The 27,423-nt window shown below is 43.2% G+C and overlaps 1 protein-coding gene across 7 annotated transcripts in view; it reads right to left on the reverse strand.

Moving 5' to 3' along the window:
- The window catches only part of LOC119176432 (UDP-N-acetylglucosamine transporter TMEM241 homolog), a 63,092-nt gene that overhangs the window by 16,307 nt on the left and 19,362 nt on the right, over positions 1 to 27,423 (reverse strand). For 2 of the 7 annotated variants that reach the window (XM_075877678.1, XM_075877679.1), the window contains 3 exons: positions 27,319 to 27,406; positions 23,722 to 23,789; positions 5,876 to 6,153 (listed from right to left, as the gene is read on the reverse strand). In XM_075877678.1, the coding sequence (XP_075733793.1) occupies positions 5,877 to 6,153; positions 23,722 to 23,789; positions 27,319 to 27,406 (433 nt within the window). In that variant the 3' untranslated portion in view covers position 5,876. Of the gene's footprint in view, positions 1 to 5,875; positions 6,154 to 11,552; positions 22,054 to 23,660; positions 23,790 to 27,318; positions 27,407 to 27,423 lie in introns of those variants that run through there. The other 5 variants (XM_075877681.1, XM_037427695.2, XM_075877680.1 and 2 more) reach the window with 4 other exon arrangements.

The following is a 27,423-nucleotide window of genomic DNA, read 5'->3' on the forward strand; positions in this document are numbered from 1 at the left end:
CGCCTCCAACTGTGGTCAAACACTTGGCGCCGGTCATCCTCCCTGGGAACAGCAAACATGGTGCCAGCCACCCGCCCGACCATCGGGCGCACGCGCATTGCCTGTCACCCACCGGACAGCAGGCCCAGTCGTTCGTGGCTTGCTGGTCGGAGACGTCGAAGACGCAGCCTCTTTGGAACACCTCGTTCAGTTCGTCGTCGATGAGACGAGGTTGAGGCAGACGTCTGCTGGGCCTACAGAGGGAGCGGTGGTTTTGTGGATCGGCTGGACAGGCAGCGGTAGTAGAAACGAGCGTTCGATCCAAGAACTTTTGCTCTTCTGCTTCTTCTCCTTCGCGAGCTCTTGGCACGTTCGCACGCGAGGCACTGGCCAAAGGTTATGACGATGATGATTATGAACACTTATTCCCCACCTAGCGCCTTCTAAGACGGATAGATTGTTGTTACCGTTTACAGCGTCAACTGTTGAGAGCCGCCAAACGCTTCACCGCATTGGTCCTTCAAGATTCACCATTTGTCCGGTAGTCGTTGTCCGCCAAGCGCAATTATGAATAAATCTGCACAAATAAACGACTGGAGGTCGCGAGAGTAAATGCGGAATTCTAACCTGCATCGACATCAGCGGGTAGCTTAATCTGTGTCCGACCTAAAATTTCGACGCCTAAATGGATTTAAGGATTCGAGCAAGTAACTTGGTGCCACATAACTATCCTGGATATATCCCAAGTGACCCACGCACGCTAACAGAGTTCTTAAATATATTTGCATAGGTTGTCCGCGCTCATAAAACAGCAGATGCATCATTGCGAAAGTTCGCGGATAGCGATCAAAGTAACGCTGTCTCATATGCATTCTATGCAAAACATATGATACGACTGTGACATAAATACGTGAAATATGAAAACGCGTAATTGTTTCTTGGGTGTAATAATGGCTGATATTAGGCGGGTGGAGAGCTTGGTCACCGTTACAAACGGTCTTCATACTAAATGGTAGCACGGAACATTTTGAAAGGCATAACGACTTATCTACACTCGGGAACGATGAGTCTTAAAACCTCTACTCTTCAATGACGTAATTTTGTTTTTCTTCTAAAGATACTCGGCATCATTTTCTGTGCCATAAATTCATCTGCAGCAATATCGATAACCGTTGTGCGGCCACCTCGTTGAAATAAGATTGAAAAAACAACTTACAGGTTTTCTTGGCGACCCAAAGGCAAAAGCCAACCAGTAAGTCATAATGCATCACTGTATCATCATTATGCGAAGTAACGAAGTATACCCAGTGGGAGTCTTTGTATTTGCGCCCTGTCTTGTTGAGGAGGGCTGTGGTTGAGCCCCGAAAATTGGCGGGCATGCTTTAAACTATGCCCACGGGTTATGCAATTCAGATGGTGTGAAGCCTGGTGCGGTTCCACGCTTTTATCAAACAACATTACACCTGCTGACCAGGGCTTAAATTCAGGTGGGAGGAGGAGCTCCTCTCAGTTGGTCATCTCCAGCACACTGACAGCCCCTATATATTAGGCAAGCGCTTGGGTTTTTCTTGGCTTGTGCGGGAAAATAGGAACCTTCCAATATTAATAATAATGACTCTTTGACAAATGTTCGATCGACGTGGGGCGACCGAAACAGGAAAGCAAGTATCATCTACAGCTGCATGCATTTCCTCGAGACACCACACCCGATGGGTCACGGTCCTGCTCGATCTGCTCCGCTACGCTTCTTCGCATATCATAGTGTTTCACATGGCACTTGAGCGTTAAGCTACACGTTCATGAATTAGTGAGAATTCACCTTGGTCTACTTTACCAGTCAATTGTTCGTTCAAGCGGGCTATACGAGTTCGGTGCATGACCAGAGACGCATGTAGTCTGATGTAATACCAGAGACTCATGCTTACAGTTAAACAGAAATTCGGGCTAGTTGGTTTCGACTTAAGTGTCGTCCACTCTTGGTACGGACACGGCACCGAGTGGCCGCGCTCCGCGGTGCGCGTCACATCAAGCTGCAGTAACTGACGCGAGCTTTCCCGCAACGGCAGTGGGGCACGCTCAATCGCTATTGGCACGCTGATCTTTAGGCATGCTTTACAACAAAGCAGCACGGCGCACCACTACGTCACAAGAAATCAGGCTAGAGTGACCTAGAATATATTCAAGGTCCCTCTAATCAGGCAATGCCTGTGCGCCTGCGCCGATAAGCTTCGATGCGCGGCCGCATCGTGTGCGCTGGCGCCCCGCGGAGCGCGGACACGTGGTGTGGAGTTCGTACCAAGAATGGACGACACTGTATATAATATAGCGGAACCAAACAAGAACAGAGAAATATGCGCACAAGACGATCGCTAGAGACTTCAAGCAAAAATTTACACTGGACACGTGACATATAAAATAAAAAACAACAAAAGTTAAACTGATAGTAACGTCCCCATTCTGCCGTTAATGCAAGCTTCGCGTCGTGCATGCGCTCTTCCAAGAAGCCAATTGAGGGTACACTTACAGATCTATCTGCCTCCCTGTGTGTATACATGGCCGCACGGATCTCGCGTTGGATCTGTTCATGATTCCGTCGCAACACCCGAGTTGCCACAAATGCTGGTGCGCACCCACACCGCTCACAATGATCGGCCAAGTGGCCCCCCGCGGCAAGCGATCAAATCACTGCACCGATTCTTACCTTTTTAGGTGAGCAGGTGTGAAAATAAAGCATCAGGTTGTCGTGCCTGAGGTTCTCCGCGCAACGAGTAAATTAATGGTATGAGTTGTGGCTTGGTTATTTTCGTCGAGATCGCAAAACTCTAGCCATCATCATCTCTTGAGTTATTTTTAATAATGATGAAATGTGTGGTTTACCATTCGAAAACCACTGTAATGCTCTCATTTTCATAGGTATATAATATTGTAGACACGTTAAAATAATATTACTGATTACTTCTACAACTAATTAGTCTCATTATTATAGTCCCTAAGAGCCACGCATACCTTCGCATTCGAAACCCTAGAAATGCAGGCTTCAAAAGAGAAAATGACAGACACAGATAAAGTTATTTCTATAAAATTTTTCGTACTGTTGTAGGCTTACTGCAGGTCAAAAATAAATTATCTATTGTTCCGAATTCTCCACAGAACGCGCACAGTGGCAAAGGTGCCTTTTAAAAAAGTTTACACCATGCTACCTTGTTTATTTTTCTTTCTAGTTGTACTGACTTCTTTTTTTTTTCGGATATAAAAGTACATGCAAATGTGTTTGAAAGATTTCGTAGGGTATAAACTCAGCATGATTCTTCAGAGGCGTCTGAAACTGCACCTATTATTCCACTCGGAGAAATGCGTCATAGATAAGCGATTTCATAGAGGCCGCTCCGTGATCGCAAGACGCTGAATATCCTCGCGCACGTGCAGCGCACGCGTGGCGAAGTTAGCGGTGGCCACTGAAGTCTCAATCGTGCGCTGAGACGCAACTAGCGTCAACGTATACAGATAACAACACGAACCATGATTATAAGACGGTCTTGCGTGAACGTGAGCGCGAGTATGAACTCTGTATTACGAAAGATTTCGCGATAACAAATTTAGCCAAGAGGTTTTCGAACCCGCGTGAATTATAGACTTTCCGTCATCACTCAGCACGCACAGTGCTGATTATGTTCGACTACACAAAACATCTGGACGAGCAAGATGTGAGTGTGCTTAGCATGGCATCACGTGGAATTATGTACGCAGTGCAAGCCCTTGCTAACCTACAGGATGCGTCAAAAGTTCTCAGGACACGGCGCCATATTGGGATAGTATATAGCCTAAGAAGATTTGGCGGATCCTGTATACAGCATATATGATATCGCATTCCGTCTTGCTATGCCACAGCTTACAAAAATATTTAAATTGACCTGCACCACAATCCTACACTCGCTGTCCTAACAATCACAAGTGAAGATTGGGTATGTTCAGTGCTCAAAAGTCTGGCAAAAATTTTACACAATAACGCGGAAGCGTGAACAATTACGATTGCCACTGGGGCGAGCAAATGATTGCACACAAACACTACCAAGCTGCCATTCGCTTTCTTTTAATTAATGAACAAACGAATATTTATAGCGCTATAAATTCTGAGTGGGATGACGATGTCCACAAACACCTCCAAAAAGTAGACCTCGGAAACGGTATAGGCGCCGCAGGACAACGTCAAGTTGCACTTCTCGCCAAGAAGCTTATCGAGCTGGGAGAAGACGTATTGCTCTGCAAGCTCCAACACCTGCTCGAGCACAGCGATCCCAGCGTGCATTTGCACTAAAAGCAGCTGCAGATCCACTTGAGCGCAACACCACAGTCAAAGTTTCCCGGACAGTTGTCACGCATAGTTAGGAACCGAAGTTGCGCCCACAGTATCCAGAGCATCTTCCGACTCCGGGAAACCAGCCGACTTCGCCCAATCTTAAGAGGAGTCCGCAACGCAGCTCCGAGCACTCCGGAAGGCTGGCAAATGGAGAATCTTCCGAACATTCCTTTCATCAGCTCTATTCTGCTTGTACAAAAATCAGTGCGTAAACATTGAAAACGCATGCGTCCCCTCATGTTGAACTGATGTTTTGTCATCCGCAGCCAATCCAACATACTAGTTGAATGAGAGCTTGATGTATGCACCCTCAACCTTCTGCCTGCATCCGCCGCTACCCCGAAGCACCCAAAACCTTCAAAAAGCGTCGTCAACATTTCTTTCATAGTGCGCTTGAAGGCGTACGCGTTGACCTTAGTTTCCTGAAGGGTCTTGATTATCATGGAGCTCTGATTCCTATTGGCATTGAGACTTCGGTAACCAAGCTGTCCGTAGAAGCAGTCGGACTCGGTCTCGGGCATGGCGCACCGGTTGTCTACGAAGCGAACACCATAGCCGATGCATGTCATGTGCCTCTCCGGGCTGAAGAGGCCCCCAGCCGAAACATTCCCCGCAAAGACCGCCGACCCAATGGAGGAGAGCAAGCGCCGAACCACGCCGTCATGCACCTCGAGGTAGTCAGCCGCGACCGCGCAAGTCTGACCCATGGATGGAAGCCTGTCGACCCACTGGTGCAGTTCATTTATCATGACGAAGACCACTCCGAGGCGCTCCTCCAAGACAGGCATGGTTGGGGATTTGATGGCACCGCCCGCTGCCCCGGAGAAGTAGAAACCACCAATAAGCGCCGTCAATATCTCCTTTGTGGTGTGCTCGATGGTGTACGCATCGCCCTTAATTTCGTCAAAGCCCTTGACGAACATGAAGTTCTGATCCTGCTTGGACGCTACGAGACTTCGGAAAAAAAGCTGTCTTAGGAAGTGGCCGTACTCGGTCTTGTCCATAATATTGAACAGGAGGCACCAGTTGTCGAGGAGGCGAACAACGTTGCCGGTGCATGTTCCGTGGCTTTTCAGGTGGAAGATGCCCCCAGCCGAACTGTCTCTCGCAAAGACCGACGACCCAATGGAGGAGAGCAAGCGCCGAATCACCCCGTGGTGCACCTCGAAGTAATCAGCCACGACCGTGCAAACGAGACAAACGGATCGATACCTGTCGACACGCTGGTGCAGTTCCTTCATCGTGATGCCAACCACTCCAGGGCGCTCTTCCAAAACAGGCCTGGTGGAGGCCTTGTTGGCGCCGCCCACTGCCCCGAAGACGCTGAAGCCTTCAAACAGTGTTTCTATCGTGGTGCGTTCGACGGCGCGAGCATTACCCTTTTCGTATAGGGCCTGGATGAACACGAAGCTTGGTCTTGAGGACTCAGCAGGCTTGCTACCCATGGATACAGAATAGCTCCGCCTCCACCTGGGGTGGAACACTAGGCGCCGGTCATCCTCCCTGGGAACATCACACATGGTGCCAGCCTCACGCCCGATCATCGGGCGCACGCGCATTGCCTGTCGACCACCGTACAGCAGGCCCAGTCGTTCGTGGCTTGCTGGTCGAAGACGTAGCCTCTTTGGAACGCCTCGTTCAGTTCGTCGTTGATGAGACGAGGTTGTAGCGCAGGTCTGCTGGACTTACAGATGGAGCAGTGGTTTCGTGGATCGGCTGGACACGCAGCGGTAGAAGAAACGAGCGTTCGATCCAAGACCGTTTGCTCTTCTGCTTCTTCTCCTTCGCGAGCCCTTGGCACGTTCGCACGCGAGGCACTGGACAAAGGTTATGAGGATGATGATTATGAACATTTATTCCCCGCCTAGCGCCTTCTAAGACGGATACATTATTGTTACCTTTTACAGCGTCAACTCTTGAAAACTGCCAAACGCTTCACCGCATTGGTCCTTCAAGATTCACCATTGGGTTTCATTCAAGATTCACCAAATGGGTTTAATGATTTGTCCGGTAGTCGTTGTCCGCCAAGCGCAATTATGAATAAATCTGCACAAATAAACGACTGGAGGTCGCGAGAGTAAATGCGGAATTCTAACCTGCATCGACATCAGTGGGTAGCTTAATCTGTGTCCGACCTAAAATTTCGACGCCTAAATGGATTTAAGGATTCGAGCAAGTAACTTGGTGCCACATAACTATCCTGGATATATCCCAAGTGACCCACGCACGCTAACAGAGTTCTTAAATATATTTGCATAGGTTGTCCGCGCTCATAAAACAGCAGATGCATCATTGCGAAAGTTCGCGGATAGCGATCAAAGTATTGTCGTCTCACTCGCATTCTATGCAGTACATATGACACGACTATGACATAGATAGGTGAAATATGAAACCCGTAATTGTTTACTGGGTGTAATAAGGGCTGATATTGACTGGGTTGAGAGCTTGGTCACCGTTACGAACGGTCTGCATACCAAATGGTAGCACCCGACATTTTGAAAGGCACAAGGACTTATCTACGCTCAGGAACGATGAGTCTTAAAAGCTCTACTCTTCAATGACGTAATTTTGTCCTTCTTCTAAAGTTCCTCAGCACCATCCTCTGTGCCACCGATTCATCTGCAGCAATATTGATAACCGTTGTCCGGCCACCTCGTTGAAATCAGATTGAAAAAAAAAATCAACTTACAAGTTTTCTTGGCGAATCAAAGGCAAAAGTCAACCAGTAAGTCATATTGCATCATTGTATCATTATGCGAGGTAACGAAGTATACCCACTGCGAGTCTTTGTATTTGCGCCCTGTCTTGATGAGGGGGGGCTGTGGTTGAGCCCCAATTATTGGTGGGCATGCTTTAAACTATGCCCAAGAGCCCCAATTATTGGCGGGCATGCTTTAAACTATGCCCACGAGTTATGCAATTCAGATAGTGTGAATCCTGGGGCGGTTCCACGCTTTTGTCAAACAACTTTACACCTGCTGACGAGGGCTTAAATTCAGGTGGGAGGAGGAGCTCCTCTCAGTTGGTCATCTCCAGCACAACAGCCCCTATATATTCGGCAAGCGCTTGGGTTTTTCTTGGCTTGTGCGGGAAAATAGACACTTTTCAATATTATTAATAATGATTATTTGACAAATGTTCGATCGACGTGGGGCGACCGAAACAGGAAAGCAGCTATCATCAACAGCTGCATGCATTTCCTCGAGACACCACGCCCGATGGGTCACAGTCCTGCTCGATCTGCTCCGCTACGCTTCTTGGCATATCATAGTGTTTCACATGGCACTTGAGCGTTAAGCTACACGTTCATGAATTAGTGAGAATTCACCTTGGTCCACTTTAACAGTCAATTTTCGTTCGTTCAAGCGGGCTATACGAGTTCGGTGCATGACCAGAGACGCATATAGTCTGATGTAATACCAGAGACTCGTGCTTACAGTTAAACAGAAATTCGGGCTAGTTGGTTTCGACTTAAGTGTCGTCCACTCTTGGTACGGACACGGCACCGAGTGGCCGCGCTCCGCGGTGCGCGTCACATCAAGCTGCAGTAACTGACGCGAGCTTTCCCGCAACGGCAGTGGGGCACGCTCAATCGCTATTGGCACGCTGATCTTTAGGCATGCTTTACAACAAAGCAGCACGGCGCACCACTACGTCACAAGAAATCAGGCTAGAGTGACCTAGAATATATTCAAGGTCCCTCTAATCAGGCAATGCCTGTGCGCCTGCGCCGATAAGCTTCGATGCGCGGCCGCATCGTGTGCGCTGGCGCCCCGCGGAGCGCGGACACGTGGTGTGGAGTTCGTACCAAGAATGGACGACACTGTATATAATATAGCGGAACCAAACAAGAACAGAGAAATATGCGCACAAGACGATCGCTAGAGACTTCAAGCAAAAATTTACACTGGACACGTGACATATAAAATAAAAAACAACAAAAGTTAAACTGATAGTAACGTCCCCATTCTGCCGTTAATGCAAGCTTCGCGTCGTGCATGCGCTCTTCCAAGAAGCCAATTGAGGGTACACTTACAGATCTATCTGCCTCCCTGTGTGTATACATGGCCGCACGGATCTCGCGTTGGATCTGTTCATGATTCCGTCGCAACACCCGAGTTGCCACAAATGCTGGGGCGCACACACGCCGCTCACAATGATCGGCCAAATGGCCCCCTGCGGCAAGCGATGAAATCACTGCTCCGATGTTTACATTTTTTGCTAAGCAATTGTAAAATAAAGCATAGGGTTGTCATGCCTGCAGGTTCTCCGCGCAAGGAGTAAATTAATGGTATGGGTTGCGGCTTGGTTATTTTCGTGAAGCTCCGAAAACTCTAGCTATCATATCTTTTGAGTTATTTTTCAAAAATAATGATATGTGTGGTTTAACGTGTGAAAAAAAAGCTATGCCGTTATTTTCATAATTATATAATTTTGCAGACACGTTAGGATAATATTACTGATTAGTTATACAATCAATTAGTCTCATTGTTACATTCCCTAAGAGCCGCGCATACCTTCGCATTGGAGAACCCAGAAATGCAGGCTTCAAAAGAGAAATTGACAGGCACAGATAAATCCATTGCGATACCACGTAAAGGTATTCCTATAAAAGTTTTTCGTACTGTTGTAGGCTGACTGCAGGTCAAAAAGAAATTATTTATTGTTTCAAATTCTCCACAGAACGCGCACAGTGGCGAAGGTGCCTTTGAAAACATCTACACCATGTTACCTTGTTTTTCTTCTTTCTAGTTTTACTGACATATTTTTTTCGCATAAAAAGATACATGCCAATGTGTTTGAAAAATTCCGTAGGGTGTAAGCTCAGCGTGATTGTTCCAAATCGTCCCAAACTGCACCTATTATTCCCCTCGGAGAAATGCGTCATAGATGAGCGATTTCGTAGAGGCCGCTCCGTGATCGTAAGACGCTGAATATCCTCGCACTGGCGCACGTGCAGCGCACACGTGGCGAAGTTAGCGGTGGCCACTGAAGTCTCAATCGCGCGCCGAGACGCAAGTAGCGTCAACGTATAGATTACGATACGAACCATGATTATAAGACGGCCTTGCGCGAACGTGAGCGCGAGTATGAGGTCTGTATTATGAAAGGTTTCGCGATACCACAGTTAGCTAACAGTTTTTTACACCCGCGAGAACTAAATACTTTCCGTCATCACTCACAACACACAGTTCCGATTTTCGACCACGCCAAACACCTGAACAAGCAAGATGTGAGTGTGCTTAGCGTGACAGTCCGTGTAATTATGTACGCAGTGCAAGCACTTGCTGACGTACAGGGTGCGTCAAAAGTTCGCAGGACACGGCGCCATCATGGGATAGTATATAGCCTGGGAACATTTGGCGAATTCTGATTGATTTGTGGGGTTTAACGTCCCAAAACCACCATATGATTATGAGAGACGACGTAGTGGAGGGCTCCGGAAATTTCGACCGACCGGGGTTCTTTAACGTGCACCCAAATCTGAGCACACGGGCCTACAACATTTCCGCCTCCATCGGAAATGCAGCCGCCGCAGCCTTGATAACTATCACCACCTTATTCAAACCACTTGCACGCCCTCACGCCGCGCGGTGGCGTGAGCGGCCGCCCGATCTAAAGCGTACTTCGCCACAGAACACCTACCAGACTTCGCCGTGTGGCAGCTTGGACTAGTTGGTATATGGCATGACGATAGTTATAGCGCCAGAACAAAACGACGACACTGTGTCGTCGTTTTGTTCTCGCGCTATAACTATCGTCGTACTTCGCCATCCATCCAAGGCAGCGAAGGGGCAAGGATGCTTTCGCACGATGGAATGGCCTGGAATGGCCGTAAACACTTCTCCGCGCATGCGTGCGTTGGTGAGCGTGCACGCACCTTCGCGGCGGATCCGCTGGTTCTCTCCTCGCCTTCTTAATTTCCTCTCCTGTGCACTGCGGCCCCAACAACTCTACATGCTTACGTGGAAACTCTACATGCTTACGTGAAACATTGGCGTCATCGACGCTTTGGTAAACGGTACAGTAGTAACTCTACAAACGGGAATCACTGGATGCCCGTGCTCGGCACTTCATGTTTCACAGTAGTGGAGGTGGCATAAGTTTTCTACATCCCTTTTTTGTGTGTTTTCTCATTTGAATTTTAGCATTGAACATACACTTTATTTTTGCTTCCCAAATACCTCTGGCTTCCGTTTTGAGCTTCGACATCGCGGAATCAGTGCTTATTAACCACAGTTAGCAGGCCATAAAATTGTTTTTAGAATTTTGCGCTCATGAAATCCATGGGTTTTCAAGGAAAAAACAAAAACTGTTGGACCTTTCAGGGGTCTCCAGAACAAGAAGCGTCTGTTTGGGGGCTACTTGGCACATTTTCGAGGGCTTGAATTTTGCCGAGGATCAAACACACACAAAAAAGGCATACAGGATGAGAGCAATCATCTGTACTTCTCCGATAATGTGTTCAGGTCGTGGTTTTCCAACTTTCAGGGTTTCAACAACCTGCAGACACTCTGTCGAAGAAGCATGTGTGTAGTGATTGCTTGAAGCAATAAGACACTTTGCATGGCAGCCAGCAGCAGAATTTTCACTGCACTAAAGCATTGTTCACAGCGTGGAAACACGATGCTCTAACACTCAAAACGCTGTAATTAGCCCACTTCATTAATGGTGTGGTTTGCTTTTATTCGCAAAAATACTCATTTATATAGAATCAGATGTATGATCCTGAAACAAAGCTTAATATAATATTCTTAGAGCACATGGGCTGCTTTGGGATGTTAAATTGCACAGCCTAATAATCAAATAATAAAGAAATAAAATACAGAAATACAATACAGAAATAAAAGGTGAATCAATTTTACTTGTGAGAAGTGGATCAGTGATAAAAGTGCAGAATCTAGGAGAAAAAGTACACTGAGCACATGTCAATGAAAGAATCTCAATGCTAATGGCCTCCCTTAAATCTGTGTATGAAAATGTTCAGTTTTCTTGTGACATGCCATTCTGATTGAAATGCTTTAGCAATGTTAATTGATAAATACCTTTTGAGAAATATTTATTTTTCTGATGGTTACACAATGTAGAATTAACAAATGGCCAACTGGTTGGCTAGCTGGTGAAAGTTCACGTTGCATAAGCAGATGAACCAGGAGTGCGAACATCCAATTACTTTTTGCATTCTCTGCTGTTATAAAGGATACAGCAGTATAAATTACATCATAAAAACTGAAGACTTTTATTTCTAACACCACAAGGGTACAAAGAGTTCTCAATAACAAAAAATGGCACAAGCTGTACACCAGCTTTATAAAGCGTGTTAGCCAGGGTACACAGGTTTCACAGTATGATCACAAGCTTTCAGGCACCAAAAACCCAGTGCATGAAAATGGAATAGAAGAAGCTTTCCCGGGTCCCGAAGCTTTAAAGAAGTACCTTAGCAACGCTGTAGGTACGCCAACTTACTTTGAGCTTATCACATGAAGCCTTAGCAACACAAACTGCTTTAACTGTAACAATACAAATGATTAAAGGTTATGATGAATGCTTTAAAGCCTGTAAACATGGAATATCTGGATAACCAGCAAAGAAAAAGCACTAAAAACAATAAAAATTGCCAACATTTACATGTAAAAAAAACTGCAACAAATAAATATGCCTCAAAAAGCTTCCTGATCGTAGCGAGGATAGCAACAGGACATCTGGACGCAATACAGCACAAGAGCCTGACAAAGCAGCAATAAGAAAACTGCAATTAATAAATTATATTAGAGCTGCAAAGGTTACACTTCCAAAACCCCTTGTTCTTTTGCATCACTTATAAAAATATTGGCACACTTCGAGTTAAAGGCGGACTTAAATTCTAGATTCAAACTGTACATATACAAGGTGCGACTTCAAATGTTAGCCGCCTCAATGCTTAGTGCCTCCTAAAATACTTCAGAAGACTGTATATGTGCACAAAAGGAAACAATTTGAGTAGTTACAACACAGATTACAATAAAATGACTTGGAAAGATACCTTTGTCCTACATGGCCTATAAACACCTCAATATGAGGTAAAGTATAAATATTAGACAGTACATAATCTGGGATTACGATTAAAAAGCCATTTCATCACTTTTTTTTTATCATTCAGCAGCACAAATTGTTGAATTTTAATGAAACGCGAAGAAGTATAAATCGCCATCCTAAAAAGCAGCTGGAATATTTAAAACAAACACAAAGGATACCACAGTTTCTACAAAAATAGCAATATAATCCACGGACTACAACAATTAATCTCTGTCTTACTCAAAGCTGCAGTGTCACACACAAATTAAATGAAGAAAAACTGACACACACTATGCCTCTTTACGAAGGATTGGTCCCCCCAAAACAGGCACGAGTAAATAGCAGAGAAAAAAAAAAGAGGCAGGGGGTGCTTCATAAACAGACACTAGCAATATTTGCCCATCACAGTGAGTGCCCTGTGATGAACAAATTTCAAAACAATAAATAACTTAAATGCGGGAATTTAAGTTGATTTCCTGCATACCAAAGTCCCCTGTGTTCATTGTAAAACAACTAATTTCTTAAGTTTACTTGTTCACAGCTTGTCTAAAGAAATTAACTTGTTGACTTCTATATCTGCAACCCCTTTTGATAATGGATTGCAAAGCACGCAACTTGAGGGTAATTACAAAAAAGCACTGTAGGGAAGCCCTTCACTACCCTTGTGTGACTAAAAATGAGCTATCTGGAGATGGAAATGTTTCGTGTAAGTAATGACCACCCCTTCGGGTAATCCACTTGAACGGGCCATTACATTCTCAATTTGATTTAGAAAACAAACAAGTGGCGTAGCACAGCTATTTATGTACTACCCCTCGTTTGTTTTTACTGGCCAAGTCTAGTAAGGGACCCTTTGTTAAAATAAACAAGAAGTCGTGATGCCCTTAAAAACTTGCTGAAGGTCTTAAAACGGTTCGAAACAACAAGAAATCTGAAGAGTCACTGCCACTCCCGGATTTCTGAATGCACATACTGAACCGACTTCAGAAGCCAATGGAATGCTTCCTCAAGGGCCACCTCTTAAATAGCACCAATATTACACTGATAAACTACAACTCAAAATTCTCCATTTATAGCATATACTGCTTTACAGCTTACCTATACTGCTTGCACTTTGAGCAAGCAATATATAAGACTTAACACAAAAAGTGGAGTCAAAAGGTTCAGATAGGTGATGAGAGTAAAAGATAAACCCCACTTAAAATCACTAAACAAAATTTTCCAACATAGCTTAAAGTGGCACAAAAGAGAAACATGGAAGCCAACTTGTGAAAACTATTTCCGATTTTTCGACACAATTAAGTGAATTCATATTATACTGAGACCAAACTTCTTTCCTCAATTTCATATCTGAATGACTGCCAGCATGCCATAGTACCATGCCACATGCTTCAAAATAAAAAAAAGCAAAATAAAAAAAGAAGCTGTCCAATAATCAAGGCATGTAAGCTCATTTAATAGGACTCCTGAGGCTAGCAGAAGTCTCAATATCCCCCCCCCCCCCCCCTAAATATATAGACTGAACGATAGTGTTGCTGCATTTGTGCCTCAGTTAGTAATTTCACGACAATTTGAAAGTGTAACGCTGCACTTAGTGACAGTTCGTGGAAAAACATCTGAAATGCGTTGCCGATTTTGTGCTTTCAAGAAAGCAGACATATATACCTCGAGCAATGGCCAGCGTCATTTCCGCCAATCGCAACATACCTCTCCTCATTTAATAAACTGAGAATTGAATCATTAATCTTAAAGGGGTACTGACACAATATTTTGAAACCGAGATAGCCTATGGGATCGATTCCTGTAAGCATGTGTAAATCATCTGCAAAATATCAACAGCTAATATAGCTTGGAAGGTCTTTTATAGCAATTTTGAATTTTGAAAGTATTCACATCATCCAAAGGGGACTCCATGGGGACCCCCTTACTTCCCTCATGTCACCACACAGCAGTCAATAAAACAAGTTATGATGATGTCATAGCCGACAATTTTCTTTTGCCGCGTTTCTTCCGGCAGTCGGTACTTCTGATTGCCTGCTCCACTTCCATATCCGTGCCGCACTATTTGAATGTTTTATGTTTGGCGTCACTACTGTCCCGTTTCCTGTTCAAAAGAACATCTTGACGTGGATCGTAGGGAAGTGCGTCACAGTTACGAGTGTTGATGTGGTCGAGAGCTGCATTCACTAGATGGCGGTAGTTGCACCCGGCGGCTTGTTTTTCAAGCTCCCTTAAACAGAAACTGGAACTGCTCAATAATGAAGAACCAGTATTAATCATCAGTCATGCACTGCAGCAGACGATGTGCCATGTTATGACTAACAGGCCCTCAGCAGCACATCGCAGCATGAAGCGAGGCCAAAGTTACCATGCACACTTTGTATGAGAATTAAACCAAAGACAATTGACATCAGCAAATATCTAATGTTTCAGACAACTGACATCTGCAAACATCTAGTGTTTCCTTCTTGCAAGTTCAAACAAAGGAGTCAATAATGCTCGCATCTTTCCGTGATGTTCAATTTCTACAGGTCAAAGAAGCCCTCGCTATGCCCCTTCACAAATTTGTCACGTATAAAAAGTTGTAATGTGACATACACAAAGTATTTTACTAAATGTACTTAACAGATTAGTTCATTGTTGCAGGAGTTAGAAGAAATTAGATTTTCTGTTAGCCCAGTTAGCCCATGAAACTTTAAGAGACAGTCTCTCTTTTAAACTTCGCTAGCACCACTGTAGTGTCAAGAGACAGCGTACCTTTTCATCTCCACAAGCATCATTGATGTGTCGAGAGAGGCCACTTTTCCACTCCGCTAGTGTCTGTAGGTACCCCTTCTCTATGGCAACCCATTTGTCAAAGCCAAAGGAACCGATCCCATTCAGTGATGAGCCTCTCATTATTTTTTTTTCTCCTCCAATTTTTCTTTGTGGCCCTTTCCAGATGCAGTCTTATGTGCTCTACACAAGCACTTGAACTGAAGCCATGTGCTATGGTCATGATGCTCTTAGCACTGCCTACTTTGAATCTTCTTAAAGCACAACTTTACTGAGAAGCACATGCATTTTTTCTGTATAATATTTCAACTGCTTCAGCACCGAAAAACCATTAAACACTTTGCAGACATGGTGATCTGTCACCTAACCTGCTTGCCATTTTGGTTCGTTTGCACTGTTGTAAGATGGACAGGGGTGTTTAAAGGTTTGCAAAAGCTAGCATATAACCTAATTAGTAATGTACCATGCAAACTATAATGTAATTACTTCTACTCTGCTGTCCTTAGAAATTCATGCTCATCTTATCTGAAGTGACAGATATGATTCAAACTTTACTGTGTACAATATTAGCCACAGAGTCCCAGCACACATTAAAATGAAACAGAACTTTTCAATGACAGAGCATGCTCAGAGAAAACACCCGTGAAAGTCTATCATGTCACTGTGTGATTGAGCGAAAATTTCAATACGACACAAGTAGTCATCACCTTTTACATCCTCACTGTCTTACGAATAGCACTCATCATTACATGCTTGTTTCATTTCAGTTTTTTTTTTTTACATACAGTGTAATCTCTATGCTACAATTACAGTTTATGCGAATTTTATGATTATACAAATTTTAAGGTTGTTTTGGATGGACTACTTTATATAAAAAAATGCCGTGATTCGGTGCTACACGAATGGTTTCCCCAGTCACCGCGGATGATAGGAATTTGCGATTGACTGCTGCATGCAAGCAGCACAATGCAGCTTGTTTGTGGGAAGAAGGTGCGTTCACTCTTGGCCTCAAAGAGAATGAATGCGGCAGAACTCGGCAGAATTTTTCTCGCTTTGGTGGCCGGAAAAACATGCCGCAAAAGCCAAGGCAAAAAAATCGGTCCGAGACCAATTTTTCCGAATTAATTTTTCCGCGATAGCAGATCACTTTTGGCTTAGGCTTCACCGACTGCTCTAGCTCTCGAACCACGCGATGCAAACAACTAGCCGCAAATTCAACATGGCGGTAAAGGTGTCAGCAGTGGATCGAGTAGGCGCTATCGGAAACTACCCATGCAGCACATCAAAGCTCACTGCCTTGACAAGGACACATTCATAGAGAGCCTGCTTTAAATTAAGATCACTGAGAACACTGGAAGTAGAAGAAAGTGTTGCAGCAGCGAATCGGCATATCCCAACATGTCTCGCTTTTGCACTGCCAGCTGAAAGCGTCGCCGCCGCTGAATCCACTCTTGTTGTTTCTGCTGTCGTATCTTCCAAGACAAGGTTTGTAAAGGTATCAACTGTTTTCTTTCACTGCTTTGCATGTATAACCAGAACTCGGTACAAACTTTAATGCTGAGGAAACGGGCAAAATGGAATAAATTCTCAAGCAGCGATGTCAGCGGTGGCATATGTGAACGCTTTCAATGGGCGTGAACATGGTTTTCCGGCCGCTCTGACGTTTTCGCTTGAATTCCCCAATATGAATTCTCCAAGACCAATTTTTTTCATGTCGACTTCACGGCGCGATTCTCCGTCTGCTTAAGCGCTGTGAAGTGAGTGAATTTCCAATGAGTTTGACTGCTTTGGTTCCCTTTGATGACAAGTGTGAATCCGCCGCGCCAGCAGGATGAGTGAGGAAACTGCAGCACTTTATAGAGAAGATGGTGAATAAAGGAAAGTTCAAACAAATATCAGTGACTTTTTCAGCAAGAAGCAGTTGTCAATAAAGTTTTTGTAAATCTTCACTATCTGTTTTAACTTGTTTTTGGATTATACGAATTGGGGATGATACGAATATTCTGTGTGCTTTCTTCAAATTCGTGGCGAGATTCTACTGTATTGCAAACTGCCTTGTCAGTCCACACAATAGTTCTTTCCCATGACCATTATCAGACTTTTATTTTTATTGGTTCTCTCTTACAAGTGTTTATCTCCAAGAAAATATATGCCCTCACTAAGCGGCCTTTTGTCAAACTCTGAACAATACAACAATAAAACAACAACACCAAAAAATAATAGTAGTAATAATAACATCTGGGGTTTTACGTCCCAAAAGCACGATATGATCATGAGAGATGCCATAGTGGTAGGCTCCGGCAATTTCGACCATCTAGTATCCTTTAATGTGCACTGACATCACCTAGTATGCACCCCTCTACCATTTCACTTCCATCAAATTGCAACCGCCACGGCAGGGGACAATACAGCAGACTTGTGCCTGGTGAGTTAGTAATTGCTGAAGTCTCAGCTGCCAGATTAGCTTCCCTCAATGTTTCTCTTTAGTGCCCTTTTAAGGAAGCAACAAAGCAAGACATTTGTTCGATGTTCTTGCATAATGTCAATTTCATACAATAACATAAAACAACCAGAACTGTCCCCACAACATAACAATTGAGCTGCTTAAAAAAACAAGGAATAGCAAGGAGTTTTGTAATTGGCTTTGTTTTGAAGAATGCAGTTGATGAACATACATTCCCACAATGTTACTTTTGAAACGGTCCCTTTCCTAAGAATCCAGTGCTCCCAGCATACCGGCCACTTTGGGAAAAGTATGTTTAGTAAGTCAACATCCAGACCAAGTCAAGCATCCTCTGCAATTAAGCTTGATCTGACAATCATGTAAAAAGGTGACCTCCGAGTTTTTTTTTCAAACAAGAAAGCCGGAATAAGCTGAACTGAAATTTTGTGAATTCCCTGTATCTCATGTAAAGGATGACGATGGACTAAGCTGAAAGGAAAGATTCTGCCTACAATATTAACCCTTTGATGCCCACTGTTGCTCTGGGGCAACAACCCCCAAAATAATTTTTTCCGCAAAAGCATGTTGCTGTGTGATACTGCTAGCGCCATCTGTGGAAAGAGACAAAGTCTACCAAGCGTCCTAAATTCAAAGAAATACACACAGATGGCAGCATCGCCTTTTTCTAGTACTTTGTTTGAGCGTTTGAGAGGTGGCAAGGCAAGCTCCGCACACGTGAGTAAATTTATCCTACTAGAGCGGAATGGGATGCTACCGTGAGCTATGTTATACTCAAAATTGCGCATAAGGCGTTGTAGAACACTTATGAACATTCTGAATGGTGTGGCCGCATTTTACGCGTTAGAAATGTTCCCTCAAAAAATGCTGTTGCTCACGAGCAACGTCGAGCATCTGCGGAGGTGCAAGCCGATATAGGGTTGGACGCTTGTTGCGTTTCTCTGCTTGACTGAACGCAAAACCAGGCAATAACATAACCTTATTTCTATGAAATACGATAAGTGATAGTTATTGGACAATATTCTTTTGTCTTTCATGTATAGATGGCGATGTCAAAAGAAAAGAAATGGCTGACAGATGAAGAAATACAGGAGCTAATCTTCCTTCCGGATGGTGAATTATCCGATGTTGATTTTGACAGCGACCCAGATGATCCGGAATATGAACCTAGAGATGATAAAAAATTGATTGATTCCTGTCTGCTCGAAGTTGTGATAAATCTTCGCGATCAACATCCGCGAGAATACGACGACGGAGGAATGCCAAGCAACCCTGTTGAAGCTGTTCCGGGAACATCCCGTCAGACGAGTTGAAGCGCAAAGGATTTATGAGTGTTGGTACCGTTAGAGTCGACAGGACAGAGAAGTGTCCGCTGGCACCTGACGCAACTCTCAAGGCGCAAGGAAGAGGCTCGGTGGATTTTCGCGTGGACGAGGACTCTAACATTGGAGTCATCAAATGGTTTGACAGCAACTCTGTACACCTCGTGTCAAGCTACGCTGGTGTCCAACCAACCGACCTTTGCAAGCGGTGGAACAGCAAAGAAAAGCGCAGCATTGATGTTCCACGCCCTTTCGCCGTAAAGGAGTACAATGCCTTCATGGGAGGTGTTGATCTCGCCGACATGCTTATTGAGCTGTACGGCACAGACCACAAATCGAAAAGATGGTACATGCGCATTTTTTACTGGATGATGGATGTTTCTATTGTCAATGGGTGGCTCCTGTATAAACGCCACTGTGCCCAGCTATCTATCAAAAGAAGGTTGTCTCTGCTAGCTTTTCGAATGCAGATTGCCCGAACCCTTACACATCTGAAGTCAAATCCTTTGAAAAGAAGGTCAGGTATGGCTGCTGAAGCTGGAATCGTGCACGCCAAACACTTGATCCATTCTCCGGTGACACCGGGACCCACAGTGAACGTGAGGTACGATGGCATGAACCACTGGCCACAGTACGGCGAAAAAAAGAACCGATGCAAGTTCTGCAAGTTCGGCTACACGTTTCTGTACTGCGCTAAATGCAACATGCACTTGTGCCTCCTTCCAAGCCACAACTGCTTCAAGGCATTCCACGTGAGGTAGTGCCTCAAGTGCCCAATGTTGCTCGGGAGCAACACCTCATTACTCACCTATAAATAAACATAATTCTTTTCTGACAACGTAATTGGCATATTGTGACCTTTCTTTATGCATGCCAGAGTTTTCTTTATGTTGTGCATTCAAACAAAATTTTGGGCATCAAAGGGTTAATGATACAATTGCAGTGGAAAATGTTATCTTCATAACTAGAACAAGTACTTAGCACAACAAAAACAAACACGTATTTCTAGATATTGATGGCATTTTGTATAGGGAATTTGTGCCGAATCACCATACCACATAAAGTGAGCGTAATTTACAATGCTTCAGAGCATCTAAGAGAGGAAGTCTAGCAAAAAAGAAAAAAAAAAAGTTACTTGATCTGGAGCATAGAAGGAGCTGGACATTGTACAACAACAATGCATCCTATAACAGAGAACTCTGCACAAAACTATACATGAGGGAATTTCTTTCCCAAAGGCAACACAACTACACAGCTACTCCTCCACATTTAACCTATTTGCCAGATTCGTCTCCTGCTAACATTGCTCTTTTCAAAATAGTAAATCTCGCCAAAAAATAGCCATTTTGACAAGATTGCTTGCTATCATAGAACTCGAACGGCAGATGGTACCCAGCTTTTTCGGGAAAAATTTCCAGAACGTACTCCCAGCGTGACGGAATGATGGGTGCACTGTGTTGCTGTACAATGGGACTATTTCGAAAAATGCTCGTGCTCGAATGCATACAAATAAATTAATTTATCCAAAACAGTCAGTCTTGACAAACGTCAGTATGTCACATATTCTGACAAAATGCCACTTAAGTAAAACATATCAATACGAATTGCTTTCACAAATACAGTATAAAAACGAAACCAGATTTTACAAAGTTCGCAATCTAATGAAAAAATTTCCATTTTCTTGCAAATAACCATAGGGTCCAGTGTTGCCGTCAACACAAACCAACAAACTAATGTGGCCACCCGAACAGGTTTAACATAGGGTCCAGTGTTGCCGTCAACACAAACCAACAAACTAATGTGGCCACCCGAACAGGTTTAACAAAGTCTTTCTTGAAATAACAGAGTGAAAAAGTGGTGCTTTCCTCCTAATTTTGACAGAGGCATGTTTATTTTTTTGAGTGTGTACTCTAATGGCAACGCATTAGGAGCTGTAATGTGGCCCTAGCTTTGCTTTGATGAGGCTGCACGCCAGGCCAATGCACAGAATAATCGACTTGGCAGCTGGTAGCATTATTATGGTCTATGTAATGAAAGCACTGACCATCACCTCCCATTTCTCCCTTTATCAGCACCCGAAAACAGTTACTGCATTTGTTCTCTGCATCATCGCATATCAGTAGGCAGTCATAACTGCATGTGACCATTAACCTGACCAGCACTGCCCGGACACAGTATCCCTCATGTCTAGGCTGCCCTTGGGTTGCTCTCAATAAGTTTTTAGACCTGCAGGCATGGGTCGACAATAGAAACAATGCCGTGGTAGATTTTGGGTGCCACTATATTACAAATTACAATTTAAAATTTTGAAAAACCGAAAAATCCCTTCCGTGATTTTGCAAAACCCCCGTTCCAACTAAATCATTCAAGCATCCCCATTACCCAATTCCTTAATTCTGGGCTGTCCATCAGAACTGTGATGCAGCGGAGGGACAAGGCACCTCTGTGTGTGGTCCGCTGTCCGCTAATTACGCATGCCAAAGGACCTCAATAAAGTTATTAATCCATCCGTCCATTCATTTCTTCAATCGAGTTCAACTGTATGTATTGCTGCAACTGAGAGCTAGCTTATGCTTATATTTCTAACAATTACTTTTCCTTAATTCTTCTCTCATTTTCCTTAATTCTCTCATACATTGCACTGCGTGGTACATTCCAATGACAGCAGTAGCTCAGAGGGTTGCAAGCCAATGGCAGTGGATAAAAACATTGATAAAATAATAGAACAATTACAAAACCTGTTCTACAAAACATGTCATATTCCGTATAAAACCATTTAAGAAATTATAACACCAAGAGCCTAAAAACGAGCTGATTTGGTAACAATTTCCATTAAATTACTCATGTTAAAATACTGTGCTCGATTCTGCACCTTATTTGTAAACTTATAAGCTCAGGGCCAAGAAATTCAATGGGCCCTTCACTTGAGGTGATAAATTTTTCTACTAAGTGCCAAGCGCAAAATAAATGTGCTCGTAAGAATGCATGGACAGGCCAATCAGACATGCTGCATCGTCTGCCGAATATTGGAGAGGACACATCTGTCAGCATCTGAAGTGACGACTTTGGGGGCAAACATGCCAGCAAGAAGTGACAGAGCTGTCCTGTGAAGATTCAGAAAAAAAAAAGTGAGGCAGTTCTCAGACTAATTTATTGTTGCCAGATGGCTTAATATTAAAGCATGGCTGCTTCTCAAATTTCTATAGTGGTGACTGTGCAATATTAACAAGCCCTCTTATATTTGCAGAATAAGGAACAGTGGACAATTTGTCTTATCATTCATTTCAACGTAAATGACAAAGTCTTAAAGGGCACACAGTGTTTTCTTACAGCAGAAGAACTCATAGTGTTTTGACCCTGAAATGTTCAAACATTTATTCACACTATAAGTACTCATAAGTATTGTTAACCAATGAAATTAAGTTGACGTATGCTGAAATTGACCAGTTTTAGCCAGAGCGTGTAAGCAATAACAGCAATGTAACAGCATGCAAGTCATTGAACTGTGGGCAAGGGTTGCTATATTCGAATGACAGCCGTAATGATGAATAGCTCCAGGAGGTGCAACAGACTGCAGCTGCAGAGGAAGCAGGCTGCTGCACTGCAGAATGGTTCTTTACACATGCAGACAAGCCTGGAGAATTTCGTTATTCATGCTTTAGAATCTTTCTAATGTAAACTTCAAAGGCATGAAACTATGGCTGAAATAAATAACAGTACAAACAAGTGCCCGATCCTTTGATACAAAGGAAGTTACTACTTGACAAATACCAAGTGAGGTTAGAAAGTAAATTTAGAACCGATAAAAAAAAAAGTTGCCCCAATTTTTTTTTCCCCTGTATGCTGATGTGTGAAGCAGATTCACACATCACACCAAATGCCAATCAATACATGCCTGAAAGGGACACCTTAACTGAAAGCTTGAATGTAATGATAACTAACCATATATGCGTGATGAAACCAGCTGTGAGTAGCAATGCATGCATCAGTCACATTATCAGGAAGGCATGTCTGTAAATGCATAAAATCCTTACTACTGATCACAGTGCAAAAGCCACAGTTCAAACTATTAGTAGGATGCCTGAAGTGTGAGAAAAAAAAAAGAAGCAAGTGACCCAGATGGAGCTACCAGTTTGCTACCATGCTTGGCTCAAATGGTCATCCTCAGCATGTAAATCCAGTAGCCAGAGTGTGGTATGAAAAAGAAAAAGTACTACTGTATTTACTAGAGCTCTCAACACCATTACAAAAATAGAAATTTGTAAGCAGGCTTTAAATTTCTATAAACGGGAAGATTATTCAACAAAAACAGCACTCGGCTTTCATTGGTTCAAGCTGCTAAAATCATTTATACCCATTAAAATCTATAAAGCCTAAAACAACAGAAGCTTGCGCTTGTTAGGAAGGATTCATCGTATAGAAGTAAGGCACGCATACATGAACACAAGAAGAGAAATGAACATTTTCATTGTGCTTCTCGCTGCTTGTGTCCGTATTTATGTATAGAAATCCACCTGATTATCCTCCATTTTAAATTATAAGAATTCTACTGTAATAGCACTGCTACAAAACTTGTTTGGAGGAGTAGAATGATACTCATTCAACAGCTTCAGGAAATAAACAAATATACTAATTTTTAGTCTCATTGAACTGATCAGTGCACAGTGAAGTTCAAACTGCGGATAACTAGCCCCAATTATGCATGGCTCACCTAGGTCAAATTATCAGAAGTTGACTGAGCTGCGTTTGTGCACCCTCATTGGACAACTCACCAGAACAGGTAATCTTGTGGCACTGTAGGTACGCCGAACGACAACAGGGAGATAGCAGACACAATAACCTGTAAAGAAGCAATACTACACTACAGCATTTCAGTTTCTACAAGGTTTTTTGATAACCACACATGACTTCAATACAACTCGGAAGATTCACTGTCAAACAAATCAACTACTTCAGTAATGAATGCATGATGCGTGGTCAGCTCTTGAATGCTGTGTACCTTTCACAATATGCAATTTAAATCCCTACACCTGATTGTGACAAGTGACAATTCTACAAGCGACTCAGTAAAAAAAAGTCCTAGTCTGTTCATAATAAGCAGAACTGGCAATTTTGATCCACATATTGCACTGAGACATGGAATGCCCCCTGTATTCAATCGTCAATCAAATGACTCCGTCAGACATTACGGCAGAGCTGACAAAATGAGGACAAAGATACCCACACTATCACACATAATTTACGTACACACATTCATTCTAATTTTGAAGATGAAAATGTCCAAGCTCATTTTCAGCAATAATGTTGAGAACATTGACAACTGGAGTGCCCTCAAGCCTCTAGCCTATAAAAAGCCGCGTTAACTACCAGCCAGTAGGATTTGCGGCCAGGCAACTGATGCTAACATAGTCTGCTCGCTTCTTTTAGGCGAGATTGAGTCTTGTAACCCACTTAACCTTATGCTTTTTGGTCATGAATCCCACCGAGTGATTACTCTGTAAATAGACATGGGTAATAATTTATGCACATACAACGTGCGAATCGGTTGTTTCGTAGGATTAAAAAGACATGTTCAAACACATTAACCTGTTTGGCCAAGAACAATCCCATTGAGTGATTACTCTGTAAATAGACATGGGTAATAATTTATGCACATACCACGTGCGACTCGGTTGTTTCGTATGATTAAAAAGACATGTTCCAATACATTAACTTGTTTGGCCGAGAACAATCTGCCGTTTTTTGGTTGAGGGTACTAAGCTTCTTGTCCTGTTCTGCCTGTCGCATTTCATTGTTCGTGCTGGAGATGTTGAGACAAATCCAGGGCCGGATAAGATAGATCAGCTACTAACGTTCGTGAAGGAGTTGGATTCTTCAAACGAGAAATTTCAAAAGGATGTAACAGGTAGGCTGAAGGATATGCAAACAGGCATCACAGATGTAAAAAGACGAATATCCAGTCTAGAAAGAATACCCAAAAATATAGACATCCTTCGGGAAGGTGTTGCTGTTATAACCTCAGCACTAGGTGACGTAAAAGCTGACCTCAAGAGCTCCAACGTGCCGGCACTTGGCAGAGTCCTTGAAGAAGTCAAAACTCATCTCCGAAATACTGGCTCAAAAGACAGTTTGAACAAGCTAGTATTATAGTTGACGATCTAAGTAACCGGCTGAGACGAAATAATCGGATATTCAAAGGAGTGCCGGAACACGAAGGTGAAAAAAGGGACGACACGGAAAAACTTGTAAGCGAGTTCGTTTTATGTAACCTTGGCCTTAACATTGGCAAATGGAACGTACACACAAAATAGGTCAACAAAAACCCAGAAAAAAATCACTCAATTATTGTGAAATTCTCGAATTTCAAGGACAAGAGCAACATCTTGCAAAATATGTAAAAACTTAAAAATCTTGCAGCTACGTTTGTTTGGATGGAAGAAGATTTCTCACCACGAATTCAACTCATTAGGAAAAGGCTTCGGGACTTCACACGTAAGCGTAACGAAAAGTACAGATTGCAGTTCGATTAACTGTTCTTAGGAAACAAACTGTATACCTGTAACTCGAACAATACGGTAGTCCCACTTTCGAGGCGGGACACGCCTGCATCAACTACGTGACTCAAACAGCATTGTAGAAGTAGAACCTTATCTTTGATTGTGTAAAACTTCAGAAGCATTTTTCATAAGGACCACCTCGTTCTTTTATCGAGGGCTGCACTGATGACATCGTGCTTGCTACAGAAACATGGCTGTCCCCGGATGTGGCTAACCTTGAGCTATAACTGTCGAATGATTTCCAGAATCTTTAGAAAAGCTAGAACAGCCTCTAGGGACAGTGGTGTGTTAGTTGCTGCAAACAACAGCTTCCAAGCTTACATAATTGAAACAGAAGCTAACATTGAAATTTTATGGGCCGCACTACAGTTATCGTTATTCGTAACCTGTACTGTCCGAGTATGTTACCGTTCGCCAAACTCGCCAGCAGACTTCAATGAAAAACTGAATGATTCGCTTAGCCTCATACAGTGCAGCTATCCCCGGTCCCCTACATTTTTGGCAGGTGATTTTAATCACCCAGGCATAAACTGGCGGACGTGTACACCCGAAGGTGGCGCAGGAAGGTCCGATGGTCAGGAATTTGTTGATGCACTAGCCTTGATCAATTTGACACAAATGGTTGCACAGCCGACTCGCGGTGATGCTATTTTAGACCTTGTATTGACTACCAAGCCCGATCACGTACTTGTGAATGTTTTAGACAATATCAGTGATCACAATGCGCTTCATAGTGAATATACTTCAGAGAATAAAAAGCCAGAAAAGCCTAGGAAAACAATCTACAACTACACGGGGGCTAATGTTGACATGATTATAAATAAGTTGTCGTCTTTTTCTTTAGAATTTTCGCACACCTTGTTGCTGTGAACAACTGATGAAAACTGCCATCTAGTACAGACGCAGCTAACCGAACTAAAAGAAAAGTAGTACATCCCTAAAGTGAAAGCGTCAACCCAGGTCACCTGGTTCAACTTGCATGTCAAACGCTGCATAAATTAAAAAAAATGACTTTACTCGAAAGCCAAACAGTCGGGGTCCAATAGTGATTGGACCCCGACTGTGAACAATCCAAGCAATGCAAGACAGAAATCGAAGAAGCCAAAGACACTCTCTTCAAGAATGATATAACAATGCTCTTAAGAGAAAATGAAAAAAAAAAAAAAACTTGGTAGGTAATTAACCCCAAACCATCTTCGTCATCACAAGTGTCTATTTCCAAGAATGATGTACTTTCACCATCATGTGTTGCAACGGAACTAAATGATTTTTTTGGTTCAGTATTCACAGAAGAAAATCCCATTTCATCTGACCTTAACCTGACGACTCTAGATTCAGTCATGGATGATTTAAATATTTCACACCAAGGTATTGAACAAGCTATTGAAAGGCTCCCAAACCATTCAGCACCTGGCGCAGATGGCATCTGCACCAAAATGCTAAAAGGAGAAATTACAGGTTGCCTGTAATTTCTCACATTCTAGCTTCTCTTTTTCAGCAATCTATTGATAGTGACAGCAATCTACTGATAGTGGATAGACAACTGCAACATGAAGCTTGAACTTTTGCCAACGTTTCTTTGCAAATCCCCCCTTTCCAAAAAGGATGTATATTGGCCATAGAAACTGGTGACCTTTAAAGGTAGCCTACAAATTTGATGGTGATCCACAAAAAAACTAAACCACAATCTCATTATTTTATTGTGGTTTTTCGTGCCTAAACCAAGACATGATTATGAATGACATCAAATGCTCAAGCTGCCTAAAGAGAGTAAGAGAGTTATTTCCACAAGGTTCTTCAGATAATAGATACCTTAGCTAAGCCAACATGATTCAAGTTGACAACTTCTAATGATGAAATCGTAGGGTAGAGCATTAGCAGCAAACATCCCAAAACAGCACTGAAAAAAAAAAAAAA

The sequence above is a fragment of the Rhipicephalus microplus genome, chromosome X, assembly GCF_043290135.1.
Source record: "Rhipicephalus microplus isolate Deutch F79 chromosome X, USDA_Rmic, whole genome shotgun sequence".
NCBI lineage: Eukaryota > Metazoa > Arthropoda > Arachnida > Ixodida > Ixodidae > Rhipicephalus > Rhipicephalus microplus.